At 40.1% G+C, this 24,148-nt stretch overlaps 1 protein-coding gene across 2 annotated transcripts in view; it reads left to right on the top strand.

Annotated features, from left to right (window-relative positions):
- LOC148021642 (3-hydroxyisobutyryl-CoA hydrolase-like protein 5) overlaps positions 1-23,015 on the top strand; it is a 41,608-nt gene extending 18,593 nt beyond the window's left edge. Inside the window, exons 8-17 of one of the 2 annotated variants that reach the window (XR_015694361.1) lie at positions 7,233-7,317; positions 14,159-14,244; positions 19,504-19,625; positions 20,524-20,584; positions 21,168-21,266; positions 21,380-21,481; positions 21,574-21,615; positions 21,986-22,098; positions 22,180-22,290; positions 22,382-23,015. Coding sequence is in view for 1 of the 2 variants with exons in the window: in XM_087697109.1 (XP_087553235.1) it covers positions 7,233-7,317; positions 14,159-14,244; positions 19,504-19,625; positions 20,524-20,584; positions 21,168-21,266; positions 21,380-21,481; positions 21,574-21,615; positions 21,986-22,098; positions 22,180-22,210 (741 nt within the window). In the remaining variant the exon portion in view is untranslated. Of the gene's footprint in view, positions 1-7,232; positions 7,318-14,158; positions 14,245-19,503; positions 19,626-20,523; positions 20,585-21,167; positions 21,267-21,379; positions 21,482-21,573; positions 21,616-21,985; positions 22,099-22,179; positions 22,358-22,381 lie in introns of those variants that run through there. The other variant, XM_087697109.1, reaches the window with a different exon arrangement.
- The last annotated feature ends 1,133 nt before the right edge of the window (positions 23,016-24,148 follow it).

The raw sequence follows: 24,148 nt of genomic DNA, 5'->3' as shown, positions 1-24,148 counted from the left end.
GCGGCACTTCGTCATTAGATGCTTCGCAGTCCGTGAGTCATGAGTGGTTGGATTCCCTTTCTCTCTTAGACTGGGATTTAGAGGGGGATTTTGTTACGTCGCCCTCAGAAGGGGGCTTCTAGTTCTTCTTCGGCTTCAGAGGAGGAGGCTCCTATTTCTACTCCTTCCGATTTAGAGAGGGATCCTATGTGCCATGAAGTTCTTCAGACACCCCCACCTTTCACTTTCAAGGAGTGGCTCTTCCTTGAGCAGTCATTTTCTCTACTCATATCTAGGATCTAGAGGATCTACCTAGATCGGGGCCCTTGGATCTTTAACAGTGACTTCGTGGCTAGGCCTTTGTATTCCTTCCAGCATGGAGTCACGAAGCTAGTGGCTTCTCTCTGAGTTTCGGGTTCTATAGCTCATCCAGTCTCCTGACTATCTTCAAAGGTCTCCTTTCAAGTGGTATTCTGAGATTACAGGGTGGATCTTCTTCGTCCCTTGGTCAGCATGGAACCAACTCTTGAGATCCTATATGGGCATATCCTTATGGTTCTTGCCATCGCACAAAGTTCGATATTTCTCCTATGCATTGTATGTTTTCATCATCTTTGTACTAGGGCGCTTGGGCAAGTGAACAAATTCCCACGAGGGACACTGTCCAAGTGGTACCTGTTGCATGAGCATTCTTCAACATGTAGCATTGCATCTCCACCTCTCTCTTCTCTTGTTTCCCCTTTTTGGGTTTGAGAGGGGGTGTTGAGAAACCCTTCACCTGCAGTTTTGCATTTAGGATTTTGCGTTTCGCGTTTATGGTCTCACAGTGGATAGTCCTAAAAAGGGGTTGGGCATCCACAGTGAGGCGCCACCCTAGACCACTAATGCCCTCCCTTCAGGCGCCACCCTAGACAGTCTCTTGCCTATTTATAGGCTGTCTCTGTCACTCATTCCTTATGGTTGATTCATTTAGTCCGTTACCTCTTCTCTCTAGCCTCTCCACTGCCCTCACATCCCTTCAGGGGGACATTGCAGTTCGTGGTTTGTGGCTGTCTTTATCATCTTCCTTGTGCTATGGCACCCTTAATCTCTTGTATCACATTCACTCCATGATTTAGAACTTCATCATTCCAATCATCAGAGTTTCTTCTCTCTTCTCTTTTCTTCTTAGTGTTTACCAAGTTCACTTTGTGTTCCTCCCCGCAAATCCTATTGTCTCTTTGGTGCGTCGTCTACTTTGCCCTCAGAGGGGGCTTCAAGTTCTTCATTGGCTTCAGAGGGGACTCCTACTTCTACTCCTTCCAATTCAAAGAGGGACCCTATGTGCCATGAAGTTCTTCACACACCCCCACCTTTCACTTTCGAGGAGTGGCTCTCCCTTGAGCAGTTATTTCCTCTACTCATACCTAGGATCTAGAGGATCTACCTAGATCGAGGCCCTTGGATCTTCAGCAGCGACTTGGTGGCTAGGCCTTCGTATTCCTTCTAGCATGGAGTCATGGAGCTACTGGCTTCTCTCCCCTGAGGTTGAATTTCGGGTTTTACAACTCATCCAGTCTTCTGTTTCCCCTTTTTGGGCATGAGAGGGGGGGTGTTGAGAAACCCTTCACCCGCAGTTTTGCGTTTAGGGTTTCGTGTTTTGCATTTAGGGTTTCACAACGAATAGCCCCAAAAAGGGGCTGGGCGCCCACAGTGGGGTGTCACCCTAGACAGCTGATGCCCTCCCTCCAGGTGCCACCCGGGACAGTCTCTTGCCTATTTATAGGCTGCCTCTATCATCCATTCTTTACGGCTGATTCATTCATTCCGTCACCTCTTCTCTCTAGCCTCTCCACTGCCCTCACACCCCTTCAAGAGGACATTGCAGTTCGTGGTTCGTGGTTGTGTTTATCATCTTCCTTGTGCTAAGGCACCCTTGTTTCCTTGTATCACATTCACTCCATGATTTAGAACTTCATCATTCCAATCATCACAGTTTCTTCTCTCCTCTTCCCTTCTCTTCTCAATGTTTACTCAGTTTACTCGGTGTTCCTCCTCGCAAACCCTATTGTCTTGCTGGTACGTCGTCTTTTGACACTTGTAGCCTCTACTTGGCGTGTTTGAGCTTCGTTTTGGTGCTATGGTAGGGTGCTCTTCATTTGGTGCACTAGTTGGGAATAGGTGGTTACGAAATCTGCAAGAATGCATATTCTAAAACATGAAGAGCTTTGGTGGAGAAGGCTGCATTCTCCAAGGAAAGATGCGGTTTATGGTATAAAGTTTTACAAGGCTTTCAATCATGGAGTCCCCTACTTTGAAGAAAGAGGAATATGAAAGAGTAAGAGAAGAGTTTTAGTGGAAGAAGATGATGCTGCAACCCGTGCCTTCAACAACCCTCTCTACGTCCCCCACTTCCTTGTCATCAACTACTTGTCCCCTAACAAAACTTTTCCTCATACCTCTCTAATTGTGCTACTTTCATGTTTTCCCCACAAAGCATGACCTCTACAGTCTACTACACAACTCCCCCCAAACAACCCATCATCTAGCAGAACTTGAAGCTGTCCCCTCACACTCTTCGTCTCCCTTTTTGTTGCCGTCTCTTCTTTAAATTAATTTTAAAAAAAAAACAGCTCCCTTCTCACCATGCTAGATTCTCCACCTTTATCATTGCAATATGGCGGCTCCTCTTTGCCACCACCTCCTTGCCCTCCTATGCGCACAACAATGCTCTTTGCCTCTTCTCAATCTCCATGCCTCTCTAGCCTTACCATCACCTTGCCATACTCATCATTCCACCCACATCCTTGCCATTAGTTTGTTTGGCTTCTCTCGCCTGCCATCTAGAGACTGTTGCCATGCATATGCATTGCCATGCTCCTGGACTTGTTCTACTTGGCCTCACAACAGCCACAACATCCTCCCCTAGCCCCCCACTCCAATCCTCCATGTAGCATGTGCAGCTCATTGTTCCCATCTGTCATTGGCCTTCCACGTAGCATCACAATTATTCTTGCCTTGTCCCCAACTTGTAACTGAGAAAGAAAGAACATTAATATGAAACATATTATTTTAATAAACCACTTTTTTATAATGCCTTGCTCATATGGGTAGCTTCCTTTTTCCTTGTGCTCCCTTTCTTCAACATAGAGAGTTTCTTTGCTCACCCAAACCACATAAGAGATTGCTTTTCCACTTTTTGGTTTTATTTTCAATAATACCTACCTCTCTTTTTCCTTTTTGACAAAACCTAGGTGGAGGATCTCATGTCCATATCTTATGTGAGGAAACGCTTCATGGTGATATCTTTGTCGGGTTTTCTTTTATGTGCTTCATTGTGTGGTTGTTTTTCAGCCTAATATTGAGTGTGATGCCCATTCTTGTGTGCAAAATTGTTGAAAAGCCCTATCTTTCATGTGCTATGTGTTTTTATTTGGTGTGCTTTTAAACCTAGGCTTTATGACCTAGTTGTATGGTTTTTCTTTTGAATGTGTTTAGTTTGAATTCCCTCCTCCAAGCAAAAGAAAGGCAATCAAGATGGAGATGAAGATTTGCTCGAACTAATTGTGGTTCTTCTTCAAGTTTGCTCGTGGGAATGCTTCACGGAGGAATGATTACTCGGAAATGTGTGAGAAAATAGGCACAAAAATGTTCTCATCATGGAAACATCTATTGTATAAAATAGAATTTTGCTTTTGTACCCTTTGTTGAAAATCACATATGAAGCAATGTATAATTGTGGGTCCAAAGGCTCACATTTAAATGTTGTGAAAGGAAAAGAAAGGTCAAACACCTTTGTCTTGTTCTCAAAATGGAAGGGTCTCTAAGACCTTAGCCAAATATATGAAAATTTGAATATCATAATGAAAAAGAAGGAAAGGTGGTTTTGAGTGGTGGGATTTGAGGAGCTGGGTAGTTGAGTTGGTTACAACCTCTCTTTTTCTTTATCTTCTCTCCTCACGTTTCATTTTCCTCTTTCTCACTTTGGCACGACTCTTGCTTCTTGTTCTCGTTTCTTACTCTCTTGTGATTCGCTGCAAGATCTAATGGAGAGTGAAGAAGAGGAAGAGAGTGAGGATCAAAACCTTGATGTATCTTTTGCGTGCCTCTTGTGTGTTTTGAAGAGATACTTTCTTGGCAAAAGGGGATTGTTTTCTTGTAGGTTTTGTGGCCAGCAAGTGTACTTGGAGCCTCTACTTGGCCGGTTTGAGCTTCCTTTTGGTGGTGTGGTAGGGTGCTCTTCAATAGAATGGTTGTGGTCTTATTGGAGGATTGGCAACTATTGTTGATGCCGAGGGAAATGTTGTGGATAAGGCGAGGCTATTGTTGCTAGTATCTTGGAAAGTGATTGGTAATCACATCCATCGATGAAGAGGGAGCTAGTGGTAGATGATATCTTTGTAGAGAATTGGCAAAGAAATAAGAGTGGGTGATGGAAATAAGTGTAGCCCACTGATGTTGATGGGTTGTTCTAGATGAGTCCTTTGCTACACTTGTGATGATTGATTGTGCTCTCCCCAGGGGTGTGCCTACCTCACTATGAAATGTGGAATGTACTCATGTGAGTGCAACTAGGAGATGGGTTGGCAAGCTTGAAGTGTTGTTCCACACAAGAGGACCTAGTTGGTGACAAGTGGTTGGTACGATGCAATGGTCAAGGTGATAGGTCATCCAAGCAATTGTGGAATGTCCTGCTCTTGATGTTTGTAGCCTCATTATTTCTCTATAGCCTCTCCTTCCACCTCGGTGACAGTTCTTGGTAGGCTCATTCAAATAGTATCTTGTATACCTATATAGGATGCTTTTAGTTGCCCTTGAACATGCTCGCTATCTTGTATTTCTCTTTTTAGGAGAGCTGTCTTGGCTTTTTCTGTTCTAATTGGATCGTGAGATCTACAATTTGTAGCCTTTGGCTGCAATGCTTTTATCCCTCACTTCCTCTATCTCCTATAGTTTTATATTCAATTCTTTTGTTTCTTTGGTATGTTGGGTCTGGAGATCGTGTAGCTGTTGAGCAGACTGTTCTAGAAACTCTTGGTGTATGCTCCTATCTTGATCTAGATTCATCTATGTTTTTAGGCGATCCTTGATTGCTTGAGCAGTATCTCTTTTGAGCTCCTCACATAGGCGCTTCATTGTGCTAAGGCTTTCTATTGCATATGCCATTGTGCTTGTCCACTCCTATTAGCATGGGTGGACTAATATGTCTTTACTTTTCTTTCTAGCGTTGTGTCTTTTGCAGTCCTTCCCTTTTCTTTCTCATCCATAGTTCTTCCCTTTTCTTGTGACATGTCTTTTGTAGTTCTTCCCTTTTCTAGATTTGTTACTTTCTTTTTTGGTGCCGTGTCTTTTGCAATTCTTCCCTTTTTTTAGCTGTGTAAATTATGTTTGCATGTTTTGTATTGTCTCCATTAGTTGTGAAGGACCACCTTGGACTTCCAAGGGTAGTCCCTCAACGATTCTCTCTTTTCCTTTTTTGAAGCTTTCCCCTCTTTGAGCCGATACTTCTTCTACCTGTGAAAGAGTTGCTTCTCCTCTTTGGATATCCTATTCGTAGGACACTTAGTATGAGGGAGTTTCGGTAAAGGGGGAAATGGAAACAACAAAAACTGAGTTTCGGAGTTTCGAGAAATTTTGGAAACGGGGCAAGGAATCTTAGATTTTAGCCTAAAATACATATGTGGTTATTAAATATATCAATGCCCACAACAACATTTACTCAAATTTCACTCAAAACTTAGTCTTTATGTCCAATGATTCATGAAGTTTGATTATGTTACAACTTACATCATACATGATCAAGATTGAAGAACATAAAATATTGACTTACAACTTAAAATGTACAAGGAAATTAGAGTGCATTGAGAGCAAGTTATAGAGTTGCAATTTGCATAGTTATTAGAAATCTTAAAAGATCATAGGGATTCACGACTATCTCAGACATAGTATCAAAACGATAGAATCATAGATGATAGATCCCAAGGGCCAGGATCCAAACACTAATGTCAAGACTCAAAACAACAAAATGATTCATGATGCCAAGTAGCAAGTCTAAGATGCATGATAATAGATAGAGAATCAAGATACAAATACTTGTCAACATCATCTAATAAAAAATATATGTGCATCTGCCATGATTCATCATAGAAAGATAAGTCATAATCTATAGAGCACGGGTAATGGATCATGGTACAATGACTCTTCAAGGTCAAATCTAGTTGAGAGTTCATAGCTTGAATCCAAGATCAGTTTGGGAAGGTTATAGTTCATATTACATAGCCAATGTCTAATCTCAGCTGGAACATTGCACATTGAACAATGACTGGAGAAAAGACATTATATCATTTAAATTTTCAAGTACATAGATTAGAATAGCACATCGACTGACAGGTTCCCCAGCAAGAAAAAGTTGAGACTAGCTGGGATCTTGATGTTACAATCAATGTGGGACAGACAAATGGGAAACATGAGTTTAGTATACGATTACTTTCAAAGCTTTCATGGCTTGCCATTTTGAGCAGAGAACAGGGCTTTGATGCCCTCAGATTTACTGTTAGAGAGAAGCCTGACCAATTTTTTTCTGGGTTTGTTGATATGGTTTCTTTGAACACGCTTATCACATTTAATTGGAGATTACCAGATTTCAGACATTACCCCCATAGTTTCTGCTATTTTCAGCAGTAATGCAGCCACCTTAAGTCCTGCCATTCCACACTTGCCTGTCCTGATGCAGTTGAGGTGCTTGCAAGAATTGAGCTGAAATGCCCTGTGGTAGCTGCACCACTTCCTCCAAGATCCACAACTCTTCTGCAACCATGGAGTCATTAAGGAATGGGGAGAGAAAATAACTGTGAAGACCCCAGCTCAATCGATAGATTTTCTGACTCAGTTAAGGCCAAGTGCTGAAGGTATGAACAAGAGAGCTGTCTCATGGCTCTTATGTGACACTGAATTTTATAACGGTGAAGTCAGGGAGAAACCTCGAGAGATGAATAGGTCATGAAGTGCCAAGATCAAATAAGTAAGAAGAGATGAGTGAGAGGGTCTGATTCAAGGAAAATGGCACCTATTTGGCAAGTTGCTTAATCTTGCCATAGATCATAGCTGTAGGTCTCATATGTGTCTCCCAAATATTATCATTCATCCTTTTTTGTTTTATGAAAATTGCATATTTATAGGTCATTTTAGCTGAAGATCTTCCTAAGCAAATTTGATTAAGTTCTAGAGTTTGCTAGGTTATTGATTGTCCTTCTGGTATTCTTGCACTCTTACAGGTCTTTGCAATGCCAGAAGCTGCGATCGGCTACCACACTGATGTTGCTGCATCATACTTTCTTTCACACTTACCTGGTCATTTTGGTATGTTAGCAATGCACATATCTCCTTTAATTTCTAATAACTAGCTTAGCAGTCTATTGAGTTACCATACAAAGTGACTTCAGCAGATATAGAATATAATTCTGTCATCCACATGTTACATATGAATTTCTAGGATTTGATCAATAAATTGCTTGTTAGAATGATTGATGGAATGAATTGATAGAGTATTAATTGAAAATAGGAGTATATGCACTTTTTTATTGGCATATGATATCTTCAAACCCCTGCAGTTTCTGATCAGAATTCCTTTCCGCAAAAGAACTCAGCTAATCAGCATCAAGCTCTCTAATTCTTTTGGCAGGTATTTATTGTAGCCTTGGAAGCACAACTACAAGAAACGGCCCGAAATGGCTTCTATATAGGTGGGAAATGGGGAAATCGTTTTGAGAAATCGTGAAATGTGTTTCGGGGGGAACCATTCTGGGCTGGCGGGAATGGCTGGGGAAATGTTTTTAGGATCCAGAGAAACAGTTGGGGGAAACTTCCCCCCAATAATACAGGAGGTGGCAAAACAACCTCTCTCTCTCACACACACAAGCACACGTCACATAGACAGACGTATAAGCACACATCACATAGACGGACACACACACACACACACACACACACAAACAAATATCATTGAGTCCAAACAGAATTGAATAAGCATTTGTGTGTGAGCATGTGTGTGTTTCCCCACTGTCACGATATGCGAATGCATGCTTATAGTTTGGGCACGTGGGACTGTGCATGGGCAGTGTTAGATAAAGGCAAAGGCAACAAACGAGCCATAAAAATGATTACTTTTTTTTCAAGTTATGGGAAGGTGAAATGCGAGCATTTTAAATGCACATTGAAACAGTCAGTGTTTCAAATGGCTTAAACATTTTAAATGTCACGTTAAATTTTGGGCAGCATTAAATGTCATTTTGATGTGGGTATGTCCAAAGGCCTATTTGGGTTGAATGTGCCTCTGAGTGAAAAGGGATTATTTGCCAAGTCAAGTTTGGCTTATTCTAGGCTACATGCAAGTATATCTTCCTTGTTGGGCTCTCTCTCTCTCTCTCTCTCTCTCACACATTCTGGTGTGGTTTGAGAGCTGTAACAACAGGAGATGCATGTTTGCTGGTATTTTTCTCTCTCTCCTCTCTCGGGCTATGCAAACACTATTGTATAACAGATCAGAATTAGTATTTGCTGTCTATAGCAAATCAATGGCTAGAGATTTGCAGGGATCCATGATTTTGGGTGTAGAATTTCTTATTAAAGATATTCCAATGAAAATCCCCAATTTGCTTCTTGTTTTGGGTTGCCCAATCATTGAAGATTCAGGGTAGATATTAGGGGAAATGTTTATACAATATAGACATGCATGTCTATTTCCAGCCATTCAAAGCATTAGCATGAGCATCCATTCTCAGGGAAAATGTATGTTGGAGATCAGGGTTTAATAGACAATAGGTATACAGGTCTGAATTACTTCAGATTGGTTAGGGCAAAGCTCCATTGCTATTGGAAAGTTGAGGTCCCATTTAACAAATCACATCAGTTTGGGATTGAGATGCATGTGAATTCCTCATTAATCGTAGTATGGTAGTAGTGAGAGATTGAGAATGTATTTTGCAATGTCAGGTTGGTGAATATTGGAGTGACTGTACTTTGTATGTGTGAAGACATGCTAGTTTGAGTGTGTGATTGAGATATGTTCAAAATGTTACCATGTTCTTAAGATTTAATGTTCATGTTAACGTTAGTATTAATTTCAATGTTAACATTATGACAGATGTTAAGACAAATGTTATTGTTAATATTAAGTTTAATATTACTATGAAAGAGAGTGTTTAGGTAATTCTTCGTTGTTGGGGGGAGCAAATAGCTTGGAGAGAGGAGACAAAGAAGTGTTGACTAGAGAGAAGAGGGGAAAAAAAGTGTCTACTTTTTGACGTACTGGTGTGGAAGTGGAAGGGGTTGATTTTTGGTGACGACACTAACCTGGCCTGAGGCAGCTGTGCAAGTAGAGCTGGCACTAACCTAGCTTGAGGTGGCTATAGTGGCAAGAAGAGGCAATGCTGAGTTGGCTTCGCAGTTGATGGCCTTGTTTGGATGGGGGCACCTTCAACAGCAAGGGGGGTAGGACGTGGAGTGACAGTTCTCTATCTCTACCCTCTTGCTTTGTGTGGCAGGAATGTTTGGGCAGTCTACGTGGGGGCAAAGAGAAATTCAACGTGTGAGCCAAATTGGCTTATTAAAGTATCAATATTTCTTTTTGCCTCTTTGGGGCACGAGCAAATTTTTTTGCTTATATTGCTCCAAGGATTACTTGATTAAATCATCAATCTACTCCCTTAAGCTACCCCCTTATTTCCATTTTAAAAAAAGTGAGAATCTGCATTAAATACAGAAATCTTTTACATTTTTCTGTTGTTACAGGACGTGATACTTTCCTCTTTGGAATACTTTCTTGGCTATATATGATATCGTAAATAATCTCTTACTCTTTTACTCTCTTTACCCTCTCGTGTCTCCTTTGCTCTCCACATTGCTCTCTTCTACTATCATCATGGCTTCTCATAGTCTACCTCCTTTTGATGTGCCTACTATCAAGGAACCTCAACACATGGAGGATGCTCGGTCGGCTTCTCTCAAACTTGAAAACATACATAAGCATCGTCCTAAAGGATCTTCTATCATGAAGTTTGATGCAAACTCGTCCTCGCTTGTGGTGGTTTTGCAAGCTCGGATTACAGACATGCTACGACAATTGGCCTAGCTGCACACTTTTTGCATGATTGTAGAGGCCCACTCATCATAGCATAGTACTTCAATTACTCCTTGGATTGTGGACAATGGAACTACTCATTATATGACCCCATCTCAGACAGTTTCATCTCTCGAGTCCTTGTAGTCGGGATAGTTTGCATTGGGAACAACTCCTCAATTAAGATTCAGGCTCATGGTCTTGTCTCTTGCCCCTAACCAGAGCCTAGATCTCGCTACGTTGGATGATGTATACTATGTTTCACAGCTTGGGGTGAACTTGTTATCCATTTAGCAACTTTGTCGATTGGGACGAGTAGTTTTCTTTATAGTGACCACAGTCAAGGTTCTTGATTCTCAAACTGGTTTAGTGATTGCTTGTGGTGAGGCATAGCTTAGTAGCCTGTAAAACATGATCTAGTTCCTTTTTGAGCCCACAACTGATGGCTTAGAGTTCCAATACTTCTAAGCTTTAGTGGCTTCATGGGAGCCCATGAACAATGATCATCTTTGGCATTCTCACTTAGGGCATCTTGGATATGACTCTCTTAATGAGTTATTGTGTTGCTAGATGGTTAAGGGCCTTCCATATATGAAGCTATCTCGAGATATCTATAAAGCATGTCAAATCAAGAAGCAATACCATACCCCACTTGCTCAACAGTTTATGCATGGAGGTGAGGTGCCTCTTAGATTGATTTGATTCATGTTGATCTTTGTGGGTGGACATCCACAGTCACCTTGAACAATGCACAATACTTCTTGTGGGCATACTTCCTCGAGCATTAGTTCAATGCATTTACATATTTCCTTGCTTAGATGTTGGTGGTTCATAACCAAATTGGTCGTCGTGTAGGATGTATAAGGAGTGATAGTGGTGGTGAGTTTACCTCTCATGAGTTCTTTGAGTTTCTACAGGAGCATGATATCTCTTGCCAACTTACCTCTACTAACTTCCTCTCTTAGATTGGAGTCATAGAGCGTAGAAACTAGACTATCATGAATATGGCACACTCTATGTTGTTCGTACTAGAGCTCCTTGAGCGCCTTTGGGTCAAGATTGTTAACACTTTGTTGTACATCTTCAACCAATGCTTGACTTGGGATTTTCATCAAAGGGCTCTTCATTTGAGGCATTCTTCGGCTCTTGGCTAGTAGTTTTTCACTTCAGAGTCTTTGGGAGTTGTAAATATATACACACCCTTGATAATCAGATAGGAAAGCTCACTTTTGGAGTTGATCCCTTGATTTTTGTAGGATATTGCTCCAAAGCGAATGCTTAAATAAAGATGATCGTTAGGAGAGAGGATTTTTATGAGAGGGATATTGTGCAGTCTTCTATATTGGACTTCGAGCCAATTCCTCAGTATATTCCATCGCAGATTTCTTTTGAGCTAGGTCTATTGCCTACTCTTGACCTCCCCGCAGATCCTTCAACTCTCAAGCCCTCTCTGCGAGATCTGTTACCTTGCTAGTACTAGCAGACCATGTGGGATTCATGGATCCTTCCACAGGATTCCACTCTGGAGGGTCCTAGAAGATCTGCTCGGCTTGCACCTCAGGGTTTATTTCTGGAGGGTCTTAGAAGGTCAGCTTCAGCTTGCATCTCAGGGTTCATTTGTGTCATTGTTTACAGTTGATTACATAGTGCATTCTAAGTCGAATAGTTGGTAAGAGGCTCTTTAGCATCCCCACTGGCAAGTGGCCATGAAGGAGCTAGAGAGTATTTTTGGTGGATTGTTTGAGTCACAAGAGTGTCATCAGGATGAAGTGGATATTTAGGACCAAGCTAAAAGCTTATGGGACTTTAGACAAGTACAAGGCTCGCCTTGTTGTGCAAGGGTCTTGATAGAAGCAAGGCATTGATTATGAACAGACCTTTGCTCCTAGTGTACGGTTGATGTCTTTTTGTTTGTTGATTGCGCCAGTGTCTTCTGAGTAGTTATTTGGAGAAAGAAGTCTATGTAGAGCAGCCACTCCAATTTTCTTTTGCTAACTAAAAAGATAAGATCTTTTGCTTCTGGAAAGCTCTCTATGGGCTGAAGTAAGCATTGTGGTCTTGGTTTTAGAGGATGGATGAGTTCCTTCGAAATCTTGAATACCACTTTACCCCTTACGATCTGAACTTATATGTCCGCATTACTTCAGAGGGGGTTAGCTATATTTGTGGCATTGCACATGGTAGTCTCTGAGGTGTTTCCCTTGCTTGCTTAGCGTATCCAGCTTGCTTTCCATACTTCTTTTTTGTCTCTCCACATACCCCCTATAGTTGCTTTACTCACCTAGCCTATTTTCTTCATCATGGATACCTAGTAGTGGTTAGGATACACTTACTTATTTCGTGAAGGTCTTGGGGTTGACCATTGCTATCTCCCATTGAGGTGCTGTTACTTTATTGACCAGAAACTTTTTGCAAACCCTCACTTAATACTATCTTTTGACTTGGGACCTTGCAAGGTGTCTAACCCTGGAGTTTTCTTTAGTTAATTAGATTTATCATCTCATGATCTAAGATCGCTCATGGTCGACCAGCAAAGCCAACAAGCTTTGGGGATTGCACAAATCTAAAGCTTGGTGGAACTTGAGAGTGATGGAGAGATGGATCAACAGGATGGCATTCAAATGTAAGGTATTCATTTGGAGAATATTGGTGGGTGGCCTTCTCCTCTTGACCATAGGGGTATCTGCAATGGGAATTGTTTCTTCTCTACCATTGTAGTTGAGTCTCCCCATCATAAATTTGTTTCTTGTCCTTTTTCTCGGAAGATTTGGGTCCTCCTTTCTAACATTTGGCATGCTATGGTGGGGACTAGGTTGTGCATCCTTTTGATTGGGTCTTTGATAAGGTTAAATGTCATGGTTTGGCACAACCTCATATGAAGATTTTGTTCCACCTTCTCCGATTCTAGGGTTGTTGGTATGTTTGGGTCACTCACAATGCCTTCATGTTTTATGCCACTTCAGGTGTCCTATCTCATGTGGCGAAGCTTAAGGGACTTCTTTAGTGGCGACTTGATCTTATCCAGCATGCTAATATCTTGACTAGAGACGATTAAGTTTCTTGGTGTCTGGCGGTCTCTTACATGACCTAGCCCTAACTAAAGTACTTTTTCTTTTTGTACTATGACATGATATAATATAACAACTCATGCATAATGACTAGGTCCTTTAATTAAAAAATAACTTGTTTTCCTCTAGTGTCATTACAAATTACATGGGCTCATCAAAATCAGCAAGAAACTCATAATCATACAACGGGAGAGAAGATTTGGTCTTCTCTACTTTGCAACACAGTTAACAGTCAAGAACCTCACCCTTTTGCGTACAACTAGCTGTCTTCTCTTTAAGAGGAGTGTAAAGCAGTGGCGCAGCTTTGGTTGGGTTGCAGGTGTGAGGGATTGATGTAAATTCCTTGCTTTTATTCGCTAATTCAAAGTACCAGCAGACCTAAATCAACTTGCTACGTTGAACAAGGCACGACGAAAAGAATGGAACTCTGTTGCGGTGAGGATTGATAATATTCAGCAGTGGAAAATGGCATCTTTTGAGGCTGTCATGTCACAGCAGCAAAACCTCTGATGTCTTCTTCCCTCCTTGTGATACTTCATCTCAGCTTTCATATAAGCTCTTATATGCTCAAAATGGAGTACCTTAGCCCCTTTCATAAGTGAAAGTTGTCATAGGAATGTTGGTATTGTTTCCACACTTCCCTTCTTAACTGTGTGACCATGTGTTGCATGAATGACATGTGGCACACATGCATCCTTGAACTGAGATACATGCCTCTTTTGTTAGATGACTAAAGATAGAACTAGAATTTCAAAAGTACTCACAACCCTAGGCAGTGATCCTTCTTCACATATTGTCCAACAATTGATTGAATCCTACGAACTATTCCTCCTTATGCTCCACTGTTGTATGGGCATTATGTTCCTTGTTATATACAATGCAGCATTTACTTTACTTCTGTTTACAATGGCGATGCCTAAAATATCAACAAGAGATAGTGGGTCATGTGCTAAGTTTTGTTCATTTTGAATTTTCTGACCCGATTGTAGCTGTACTAATGTGGTAGAAACAACAGGAGACTATTTAGCTTTGACTGGTGCAAGAATTGATGGAGCTGATATGATAAACTGTGGCCTTGCAACTCATTTTGTGCATTCAGAGGTTCGTATAGACAACTGTGTTTGAGTTTGGTTGTTTGCTTCAAGAAGCTGCATATACAAACTTCATGTTGTCCTGGTTTGCTTTTTGCTTCATCTCCTTGAGCTCAATGCTATGTTGTTTTAATGGACTTCAAATTTCAACAGATAAGCACATTTCATTTTGTATGGATTTATGAAAAGTTCATCAACTTCTGAATAAAATGATCTGAACAAAAGATGGAACACTTGTTTGGAAAACCAAAAAGTTAGTTTCTTTCCCATGTATTTTTATTTCTAATATATTTACCAAGTACTGCTCGAAGATGCATGCAACCACATTGCATGCCTCTGTCTACGAGTATGCAAACCAAATGTAGGCTCCATCAATTGTGTGATTCTCAACATGTTTTACTAGAGATGTACCAAGTGTCAGGTTTTGCATCCTTACTGATCCAACAAGAAAAGGAATAACTTCACATGTGAGCTCTATATAGGAAACAATTCCTGCTATATCATATGCTACTGGATGCACACTGTTGCAGGGTACTCAGCTGTCATGTTACCTTCCAACTAGTACCATTGTCTTTTTGTTTGCATTGAATTTTTGTTTTGTTATTCAGTGAGTTCCTTGAATTTTGTCCAGGATGGATGATGAAGCAGTAAGGATATACTTGGGATCACTTGTGCTTGATGTAGGTCCCCTTTTAGAATTCTGAACTTAGGATCACTTGTGCTTGATGCAGATTCCCTTTTAGAATTCTGAACTGCAGCTCACTTTAAGAAACATTGCTTCATAAAATCTCTCATGAGTCGTGATTCATGCTCCCTACAAGTCTGTCATATGCTTCCCCAAACGTCCTTGCCACAAGGCATCTGTATACTTTTTTCTAGAAAAGAAAATTTCTATGAATAACACTTTGGAAAATAACTGAGGTAAAATACAGAGTACAAAAAAGGTCATGTGAAGGACTGCTATATACAACAGTTGTTTGAACAACTGATGTGGTGGGTTGTAATGCCAGGCCATGTGAGGTGCTGAATCAAACAAGGTGCCGGAGTCTTAGTCACCTTGTACTCTCTTCGGAGAGTAGGAATAATCTCTATCGAGATCCTAGAGAGTGTCTTTGTAGTGGAGATATCCTAAAGGTCAATGGCATGACTACAACTCACAATCCAAATGAACCAAGCAATGATGCTCTTATCTCCCATCTTTGATGGTGCCTTTGAGTCCATTGGGTCTAAAAATAATTTGGAATCAGGATGCCACTCAAATGCTAACCAAGAATGAGAAATTAATGGCTGCCGTGGACATTCTCATAACCACATGCTGAGGCTTTGTTCATGACCTAAGCTACTGCACCTCAAGTCTCAAAATAGTCTCATTTGTGCCATGGAAGACCATCCTAAGGGCTCTTCCCCCTCCTAAGCTCTAGAACAATCCCTTAAATAATATCTCCAAGTTTCCTCTCTTTTTCTTGTAACAAGTAATTATATTTAATGGCATTTGAAATATGAGAGTCATGGCAGAGAAGCAGAAGAAATTGTCGGATGCCAGGCAACTCAATCCTCCCTATGAAGAAGGCCAGCATGCTGAATAAGATCCAATTACCAATGGTGAAGACCTTTGAGCTTAGCATTATGACTTTGAACCTTGGAGCTTGAATCGAAGATGAAGGTATTTTAGGTGACCCAGTTGTGCTAGCAGCCCCAAAACCTAAGAAAATGAAACAAGATCTTCATATGTGGCTGTGTGGGAGTGGGGATATTTTGCCTTACCAAAGACCCAAGCAAAAGGATGCAACAAAGGTTTCATTGCCCACTCTCCAAATGTTAGACAAGTGGGACCGGATCTTTTTGGCTAAGGGGTACAAAATAAATCTATGGTGGGAAGATACCACATTGGTAGTACAAAAGAAACAGTTGGAATTCGAAATATTACACCTACAAAGAGTTGAGGCAAGGGGCATGCTACCTATCAGCATTTTCCAAAGAAAACTTTTGCATTTGAATGGAGCCTTATTGAGCTACCCTTCTATAATAGTCAGTTTCCATCATGCCTTGTTGTTATGTAATCCCCCAACAGCATTGGCTTTAGTTGCTAACCAATGGCAATCTCTAATCATAAGGTGATATATTTGGTTAATTGAAGCCCTCTCCAAACTCAGCTGGTCCACAAGATTCCAATCTTGCCAAGGAGGATCAAATCAAGCTCGAGGAAGGGTTGATAGACTTGCAATTGCATTGATATCTTGCCCCATAAGTCACAGTATCCACCAGGGATCTAGAAAACCCTTTTGATTGTGCTGAAAGATATCATCACATTGCGAGCCAAGAGAGTCGCATCTGCAATAGAGACCAAGCCCAAACGTGCCATTTGATTGAACTTGGGGTAGTTATCACGCTTCCCTTTCCAAGAGAGCAGTCAAGACACAACCAATGATCTCCAAGAAAACGTGAATAGTAGAGACCCAAGGTTGATGACTAGCACACATAGTTTGAAATAGCGACCAATGGAGAACAACCGTATGAGTCTCAACATCCAAAACAGTCCCCCCATCTGTGCTTTCTGGAGTACAAATCCAAGTTTCCACTCTCTTGCTCTGCATCTCGCACATGCTATGGGATCTCTACCATAACCAACCTAGAGCCAACTACCAACTACTTTGGTGATTAGTAATAAGAAGAGAGAGATCTTACTATTATAGCTAATCCCCTCCAAAAATTTGATAAGAAGGCACAAAGAGGCCACACCTACGCCAATGTTGAGTGCTTGTTAGCTTTGCTCTGATCTTACTCATTTGAATCCTTCTCCTTGACTTAGTGGTTTATCCAAGAAAGGCTGCATCATTGGGTCTATCAAGGCATGGCTCTTTCACATTCTTACACAAAGGGGAGATACAGTAGGCCTGAAAGGGGGGCAACCTTACAATGTTTCTTTATCATTACTCAAAGCTTAAAATTCAAATGACCTATTCTCACAAACCAACACCCTATCAATGGCTAGTGATTCCTATGTGCCTTGCTCTTGGATTAACCTAGATGTGGCTCTAGCATGATATCCTTAGTTTCTCTCATTAACCTTGACCAAATGCATGAAAAATCTTTCCATTCTCACTCTAATAAGTATGATGCATATGAATACATGTCCTCAGTCCAATTGACTTGCAAAGTGAGATTAAAGGTGCAAAACTTTGGTCCCACACTACTACGAATGCAAACAATGTATAACACATGCATTTCTTTGTTCCCCATTGATATGATCTATTGTACAAGCCTTAGCCTTGGTCGTGCATCAATCAAAGTGCTTTGCCCTAACCTTTGGACACGCAATTCATTGTCAAACTGAGTAAATACTATTGCCACAACAACTCAACATTTAATTCATGTTCGAAACCAAAGGGAAATTGCTTTGATCCTTGCTATATGCATTCCATCTTGCCTTGCATTTTTCTAATATCCATGCATTTCCCACAAAAGAAAAACTACAATCTCACTTTTGTATGCTTGAACTTAGGTATATCGGCTGATATTCAGCGATGTCACCTAACATAACTAATCCTCAAGTGCTCAATGACCTTGTCACCACCTTTGATGGTGGTCTTCAACCAACTTTAAAGTGTTCAAAAGAGCACAAGAACACTTCAGCCTACCAAACCCTAAAATGGCAGCCAATATTTGAGTAGAGTTTCATGGAGCATTTGCTTTGACAACCGTCTTGCATAGTGCCCATGCAATCCCATATTGTTCCTCGCACAAAAGGAGGGATTTCTTGTGATGAAAGTGTAAGAAAGTCACTCTTTTCACAACCAAGTTGTCCAAAGTTTACAAGGCTCAAGATTTCAGGGTCAAAAAGAGGATCTCTGCTCGTAGTGTTGTAGTAACTTCTCTTAATTACAATTATATCAAAACCAGCACCAATACCTATTGTCATGACTCCATACACACTATTAGCTCACACTCCATGGTTGAAACTCACAACTTTTGTAGCAAACAAGAGAACAAAGGCTGTCTCCAAACTTGTACTTGTCAAATGAGAGCAAAAGAGACCTGAAGTAGCCAACATCAACTTTCTAAACGAATAACTTGTTGCCCCTTAATCAAAATTAGAATTCAATTAAGGGTCGATTAAGCATAAGTGAGCTGCTCACTTAACCAAACTTAAAGTATTGGGCTTCTTTTACAACTTAATGAGTTGCTTACTTGGCGAAACTTTCAAATGATCATTAAACCTTGGAAAAACTACACATTTTCTAGGCTCCTGTGGAAATTGCACTTTTCCCAACTTTCTTTTTCTCTATCCTTGTACTACATAGCCCGCGCACTAGTCCAATACATGCCTGATGTCAAATCCTTCATTGCTGGTTCAATGGTCATGTGCCAAGAGCTAGGGGTATGTGTACCATCTCCTATCACCATGTGCCATTACTCTTGAGTCCTCTCAAGAGCAGATTGCCATCTTCACTGCAAAGATGAAGACATTATCTTGCCAATTGCAATCATCCTCAATAGGATGTCCCCTCTAGAGGGAAGACCAATCTAGGTGTGAGAAATGCCTTCAAATTGCCTGCTTATTTTGGTAAGTAGATGTGTTAGACAAAATGAATGGCATGCATTTTTTGGTTGGTTATTGGCGAAAGACATGAAAAAGTCGTTTTTTTTCAAAGAAGAGAAAATTCTATCAAAAATGTCTTGGAGAAGACCCCCCAAAGGTAAAATACAAAGTACAAACAACCCTGTGAAGAGTAGCTGAGTACATCACAAATAAAATGGTTGTGTGAACAACCGATTGGGTGGGCCATAATGCCAGACCAACTGAAGGTCTATATGGAAAAAGGTGCTGGAATTCCAGATCCACAAGAAGGCATTTCTCTTCCTCCCCTTCAAGGCATGAAAAAGCCTTTTCTATTGACTATGTGAAACATCAGACATCAGTGTTGATGCAGACACTAAAGCAGAAATATGTGTGTAGAGCAATCTAATAAGAATAGAAGTTTCCAAGATGGGTAGCCACTCAGTAGGCTTAGTGTATGGTTAATAGGATCTCAATATTATTATTGACATTCGTTGCTCGTATATTGTTATTTGCAAGATGTTTTGGAATGTGACATTGTTTGTTCATGTGGGAATCTTATGGTTGTTATCTGGCCATGGTGACGATATTTCATCCAAGTTGGGGCCATACTTGTCAGCTTGTGGGTGTAGTACAAAAATGAACATTCTTTATGAATATGTGGCTTATGTGCACAATAATCCTTCTATTTCTTTTTAATTCTCCTTACAGAAGCTAGAAGAGCTGGAAAAGAGCCTGCTTGAATTGAAATCTTCAGATGAAGGCACAATTAAAGCAGTAATAGAGCAGTTTTCGTCTGAAGTCCAGGTTGGGAAGAAAAGTGCGCTTCAAAGGTTTGTTAACATTCAAATACATGCAGTCTTTGATCACATTATACTCATCTGACTAAATGCTGTATTTGATGTTATTTTCAATATTTCAAGTTTCTACAGGGGGACTGGAAACTCTTCAAGAGTTCATTAAACATCAAGTTATGTATTTTTAGTATGAACTGTTTGACTGGAGGATTATTATGCTAAATCAGTTTTAAGAACCTTGCCTTACAATTAGATAAGCTGAAGAATAGGACCCAGAATTTTCTTAGAATCCAGTAGGCTCTGATTCTGCTTCTGAGTGGTAATCTCCTTACAAATTAGGTGACCTTTAGAAGGTTCATACAGCTCCTAATGGTGGCTTGGACAGTTCTAGCGGAAATGGTCTATATTCATGATTGACTTTTGTAAGATAATATTAACTGTAGAGCAGTCATGTTAGGAGTAATTTGATTATAAGTTTTAAAACATGAAAATGTCACACATGGAGTACCGAGTACCTGTAGGACACCTGCATTTCATGGAGGCAACAGGGATTCAAATTTCCTTAGGGGTATCCATTCTGCACATGCTTTGCAAGTTTGATAGAGAGAAGTCGATAAACCCCACTGTTTCTAGTGAGGGACATTTATTCTATTTATCAGATTCACAGTAAATGGATTACAAATTTAATTAGACACTAAATCTACAGGTTATTTCCTTCTATCACGAATTTCGTTTATTTCAAGTCTGTTCTCATCTTTCTCCTAACCTCTGTTTTTGATTTGGCTTTTGTTATGATCTGCAATGCACATGAATTGCTGTTTTCAATTCCCAATTAAGCAATGTATTTAATATGTGCACTCTAGTTTGTCATGTTTGAACATCCTCATTCTTAGATCACCATAATCTGATGAAATGGTTCTTTGGAACTTGGCAGTGCTGAGACCTTGAACAGAATTTTCTCAAAGGACAGTGTAGAGGAGATACTTGAGTTGCTGGTGGGTTCTGCAGTATTTCCCTTCCAGACATTTCATTAAGAGTTATCTTGGTAACATCTCTTTGTGTTAAAAATGCATGTAGAGAGCCAATCGCATTTTCCTGAGGTGCCCATGCTCTTGTATGTGCCTTGTCAAATAATGTGGTCAGTCAAGTACTTTTTTTAATATGACATTTTGGGTTTTATAAGGATCCAGAATTTTACTGATAGACTGAGCACTAAGTCTGCCTTGATAGAAAGAAGGCTTAGAGTAAAGCAGTTGAAACAAGGAGAGAACAGAGCAATAGGGAAGAAATGGCAGGAAAGAGTAGATATAAGTGTGGTGCTGCAGAAACTTTCACAGCGAGGAAAAGTGGTTTTCTCAAAGATATGATAATGAGTGTATCATGTGATGAGCAATGGCAACTGCATTAGCCTGTACATTTGTGTTCTTTTTGGACTGATCAAAGTACTGGCTTCTTTACCCTATGAAATATGATTGTGTCATAGTTCAACGATTTTGACATATCATCTTAAGGCATGATTGATTGATCCGAAGGGTTCACTTCTCCTGGTTGTCCTTATCCACGGACATTTGAATGCAGGTCAAAGAGAGCTTGGCCACTGATTTAGATTGGATTAAAGAAGCTATCAAAGTTCTCAAGAGATCCTCCCCGACTGGAGTAAAAATGACATTTCGATCAGTACGTTGACATGAAAAGAACATCCTCTGTTTATTAGCCAACAAATGGCAGTTACTTCTCCCCAATTGATCTGTGTGTGTCCAACATCTCCCTTTTTCCTCGTGTTGTTTCAGCTAAGACAAGGACGAGACCAGTCATTAGCTGATTCCTTGCGCAAGGAGTTCCGCTTGACTATGGGTACTCTTGCCAGTTTGGCTTCAAATGATCTTTATGAAGTGAGTGAAAGAGTGTCATGATTTTTTTAAAAATCAATTAAATTATTAAGTTGTGTATAGAGGAGGGTGATTAGCTGTGTGAATTTGTGCAGGGAATACGTGCCATTGTGATTGATAAGGACAACTCTCCCAAGGTCCAATTCACTTCTGATTCATACATACATGCATGTTTGCATACATACATACATACATACATACATACATACATACATATATCTTGTTCTATATCATACATAGATACATACATATGTATGTATGTACGTATCTTGTTCTAGATGTATCATTGATCAGATTGTCAAACTGTATATTCTAGGATCAGTCAGAGGATGATCATATGTATGTATGTACGTATTTTGTTCTATATGCATCATTGATCAGATTGTCAAACTGTATATTCTAAGATCAGTCAGAGGATCATGGTCTTTTGATGAGGCATCATACATCGATCCTACAACTACCAGCAATCACTCATGTTGGTTGTGAAACTTGTTCCACTCCTTGCAGTGGGATCCTGCTTCTCTTGTTGATGTTACAGAAGAGAGGTTGAATTGCGTGTTTCAAAGCTATGAAGACCCAACCCAAGAGCTACAACTTCCAGATGAGAAGACTCTTTCAAGGCACTAAATGTTTTAGATTTTCTGTTTAATTTAGTCAGCCCCCCTACTTTTTTGATTTTTAAAGGATTTGCATATTGGCAGGTGGGCCGGAAAATTTGAGACCACTGTGTAGTTATACTACACATCGAAGTTGAGGCTTCCAAATGCCACCTCTGTCGACACCATTAACAATTTATCAACACCTAAAAGCAAGTATGCTTATAAAATTTTGTGACAAGTGTCTAATTGTTCAATCTAATATTACTTCCCTTTTTGAGCACTTCTTTGTTTCTCGCTTTAGCAGAAAGTAAATCGTCACTCCACTTGGAGGTATACATGGTTAGTATAGATTGTTTCTAAGTGTGAACACTCATCTAAACTCTAGGTGACGACTTGTTCTCTCTCTCTCTCTCTCTCGTTCTGTGTGTGAGAGAGAGACACCACTTTGTAGCTTTGCAATCACAATAATAGTTCCACCCCATTTCTTTATCATCATAGTTGCAGCAATCAGATCCCATCGTATACAAATGGTTGTCTCATGGTCAATTCTCTCTCTCTCTCTCTGTACACTTGCTCTCAAGCTTCATAATGCAAGAACAATTACCAATGGTTGTCTCATAGTCAATTCTCTCTCTCTCTCTCTCTCTCTCTCTCTCTCTCTCTGTACACTTTGCTCTCAAGCTTCATAATGCAAGTGGAGACAACAGGAGCGGTGGTTGAGTCAATTTCAAGGGAAGGTTGCGGACATGGGGTAGCGTATGCAGCAATTGAAGTGGAGGGTGGTTTCGATTTAGCGAAGGAAGAGTTCGGTACAACGGATTCGCAGAGCCACCTCTCTACTAGCTAGCAGTGAGAGGGCTAGCATTGTTTGGGTGTCCTCATTGCCAAGTTCACACAAAGGATTGGAACAAGATATGTAAAACGGTTGCCTACTTATGTTTCTCATTATATTTGTTTCACTTTTTGGCAAGTCTACGGTCTATCTAGCTTGCTTGTCTCTTGTTGCCTTAACTTGTCCTTTATCCGGCCTATCCTGCCTCAAAGAGAACCTTGTCCTTTATAATGGAAGGCTTGTGCATATATATAGTGCATAAACATATCCACTCATAGAGTTGAAACACATGTGATGTATTCTTGTGTGTTGAACATGATACCTAGTGGTCCATCTCTATCGCGCGATAAACAATATCATAGTGATGATGATCTATTTATGATGGGAATATGACACAATTTTAACTCTTGGAGAGCATAGTTTAGCACGCATTGCCTAAAAACTAGTCTTTGATTAGGCATGTCAATCATGGCTAGCATAATATCTAGTTTGTGCTCACAAGGCTATTAGATTCTATTCTCGGCTCATGTTCTTGCCAATTCTATACAATCGTATTGAATAGGTGATGGATCAAATATTAACATATAAAAATTTCTCTTAATGTATAGTTGTCATTAGGAATGAAATCCCTATTACTTAAGAGTGTTTGATTAAGATTTTCTTATTAGGTTGTTAGCATTCTTATAATACTTACATAATAAATGCTACATTAAAAGCTTACTAGCAAGGCTTTCAATGCAAACAAAAGGATAAGACATTGTCCTATGCATAGTTGGGCTATGTAACTCGGGGGGTAAATTACTAAGATCAAGTGTTTTAGACAAGCTCACTACTATAATGGACTTACGGAAATATTTTTAGTTTTTAGGATTTGTTTAAGATGGGTGATATTATGGATGTATGCATAGTATATCCCTTGATGCTTATTGTAATGCATTATAGCTCAGAGTAAACCTTTGTGAATACATAGGGAGAATTACTTGAGTATATCCTTTTAAATATTTATAGCCCCACCAACATGGCTTGTAAATTTGGGCATTATTTGTTAACATCCTAAGGATGATACATTATGAAAAAGAACATTAGCTAGACAAGTCAAGCTATTAGGATAGATTATAGTTAAAGTATGGATACAAAATTTACCTAGTATATTCATATGCACAACGTTATTTGCATGGCTAGAAAGTTACTTTTTTGTCTTGATCAATAAGTAATCGTTTAGTTGATAAAATAATTATT

Source organism: Lygodium microphyllum, chromosome 17 (genome assembly GCF_053477565.2).
Source record: "Lygodium microphyllum isolate KBCC chromosome 17, Lygodium_microphyllum_v1.1.10, whole genome shotgun sequence".
In the NCBI taxonomy this organism is placed as follows: domain Eukaryota; kingdom Viridiplantae; phylum Streptophyta; class Polypodiopsida; order Schizaeales; family Lygodiaceae; genus Lygodium; species Lygodium microphyllum.
The sequence above is the reverse complement of the archived record's forward strand: the minus strand, read 5'-3'. Positions and strand labels throughout refer to the sequence as shown.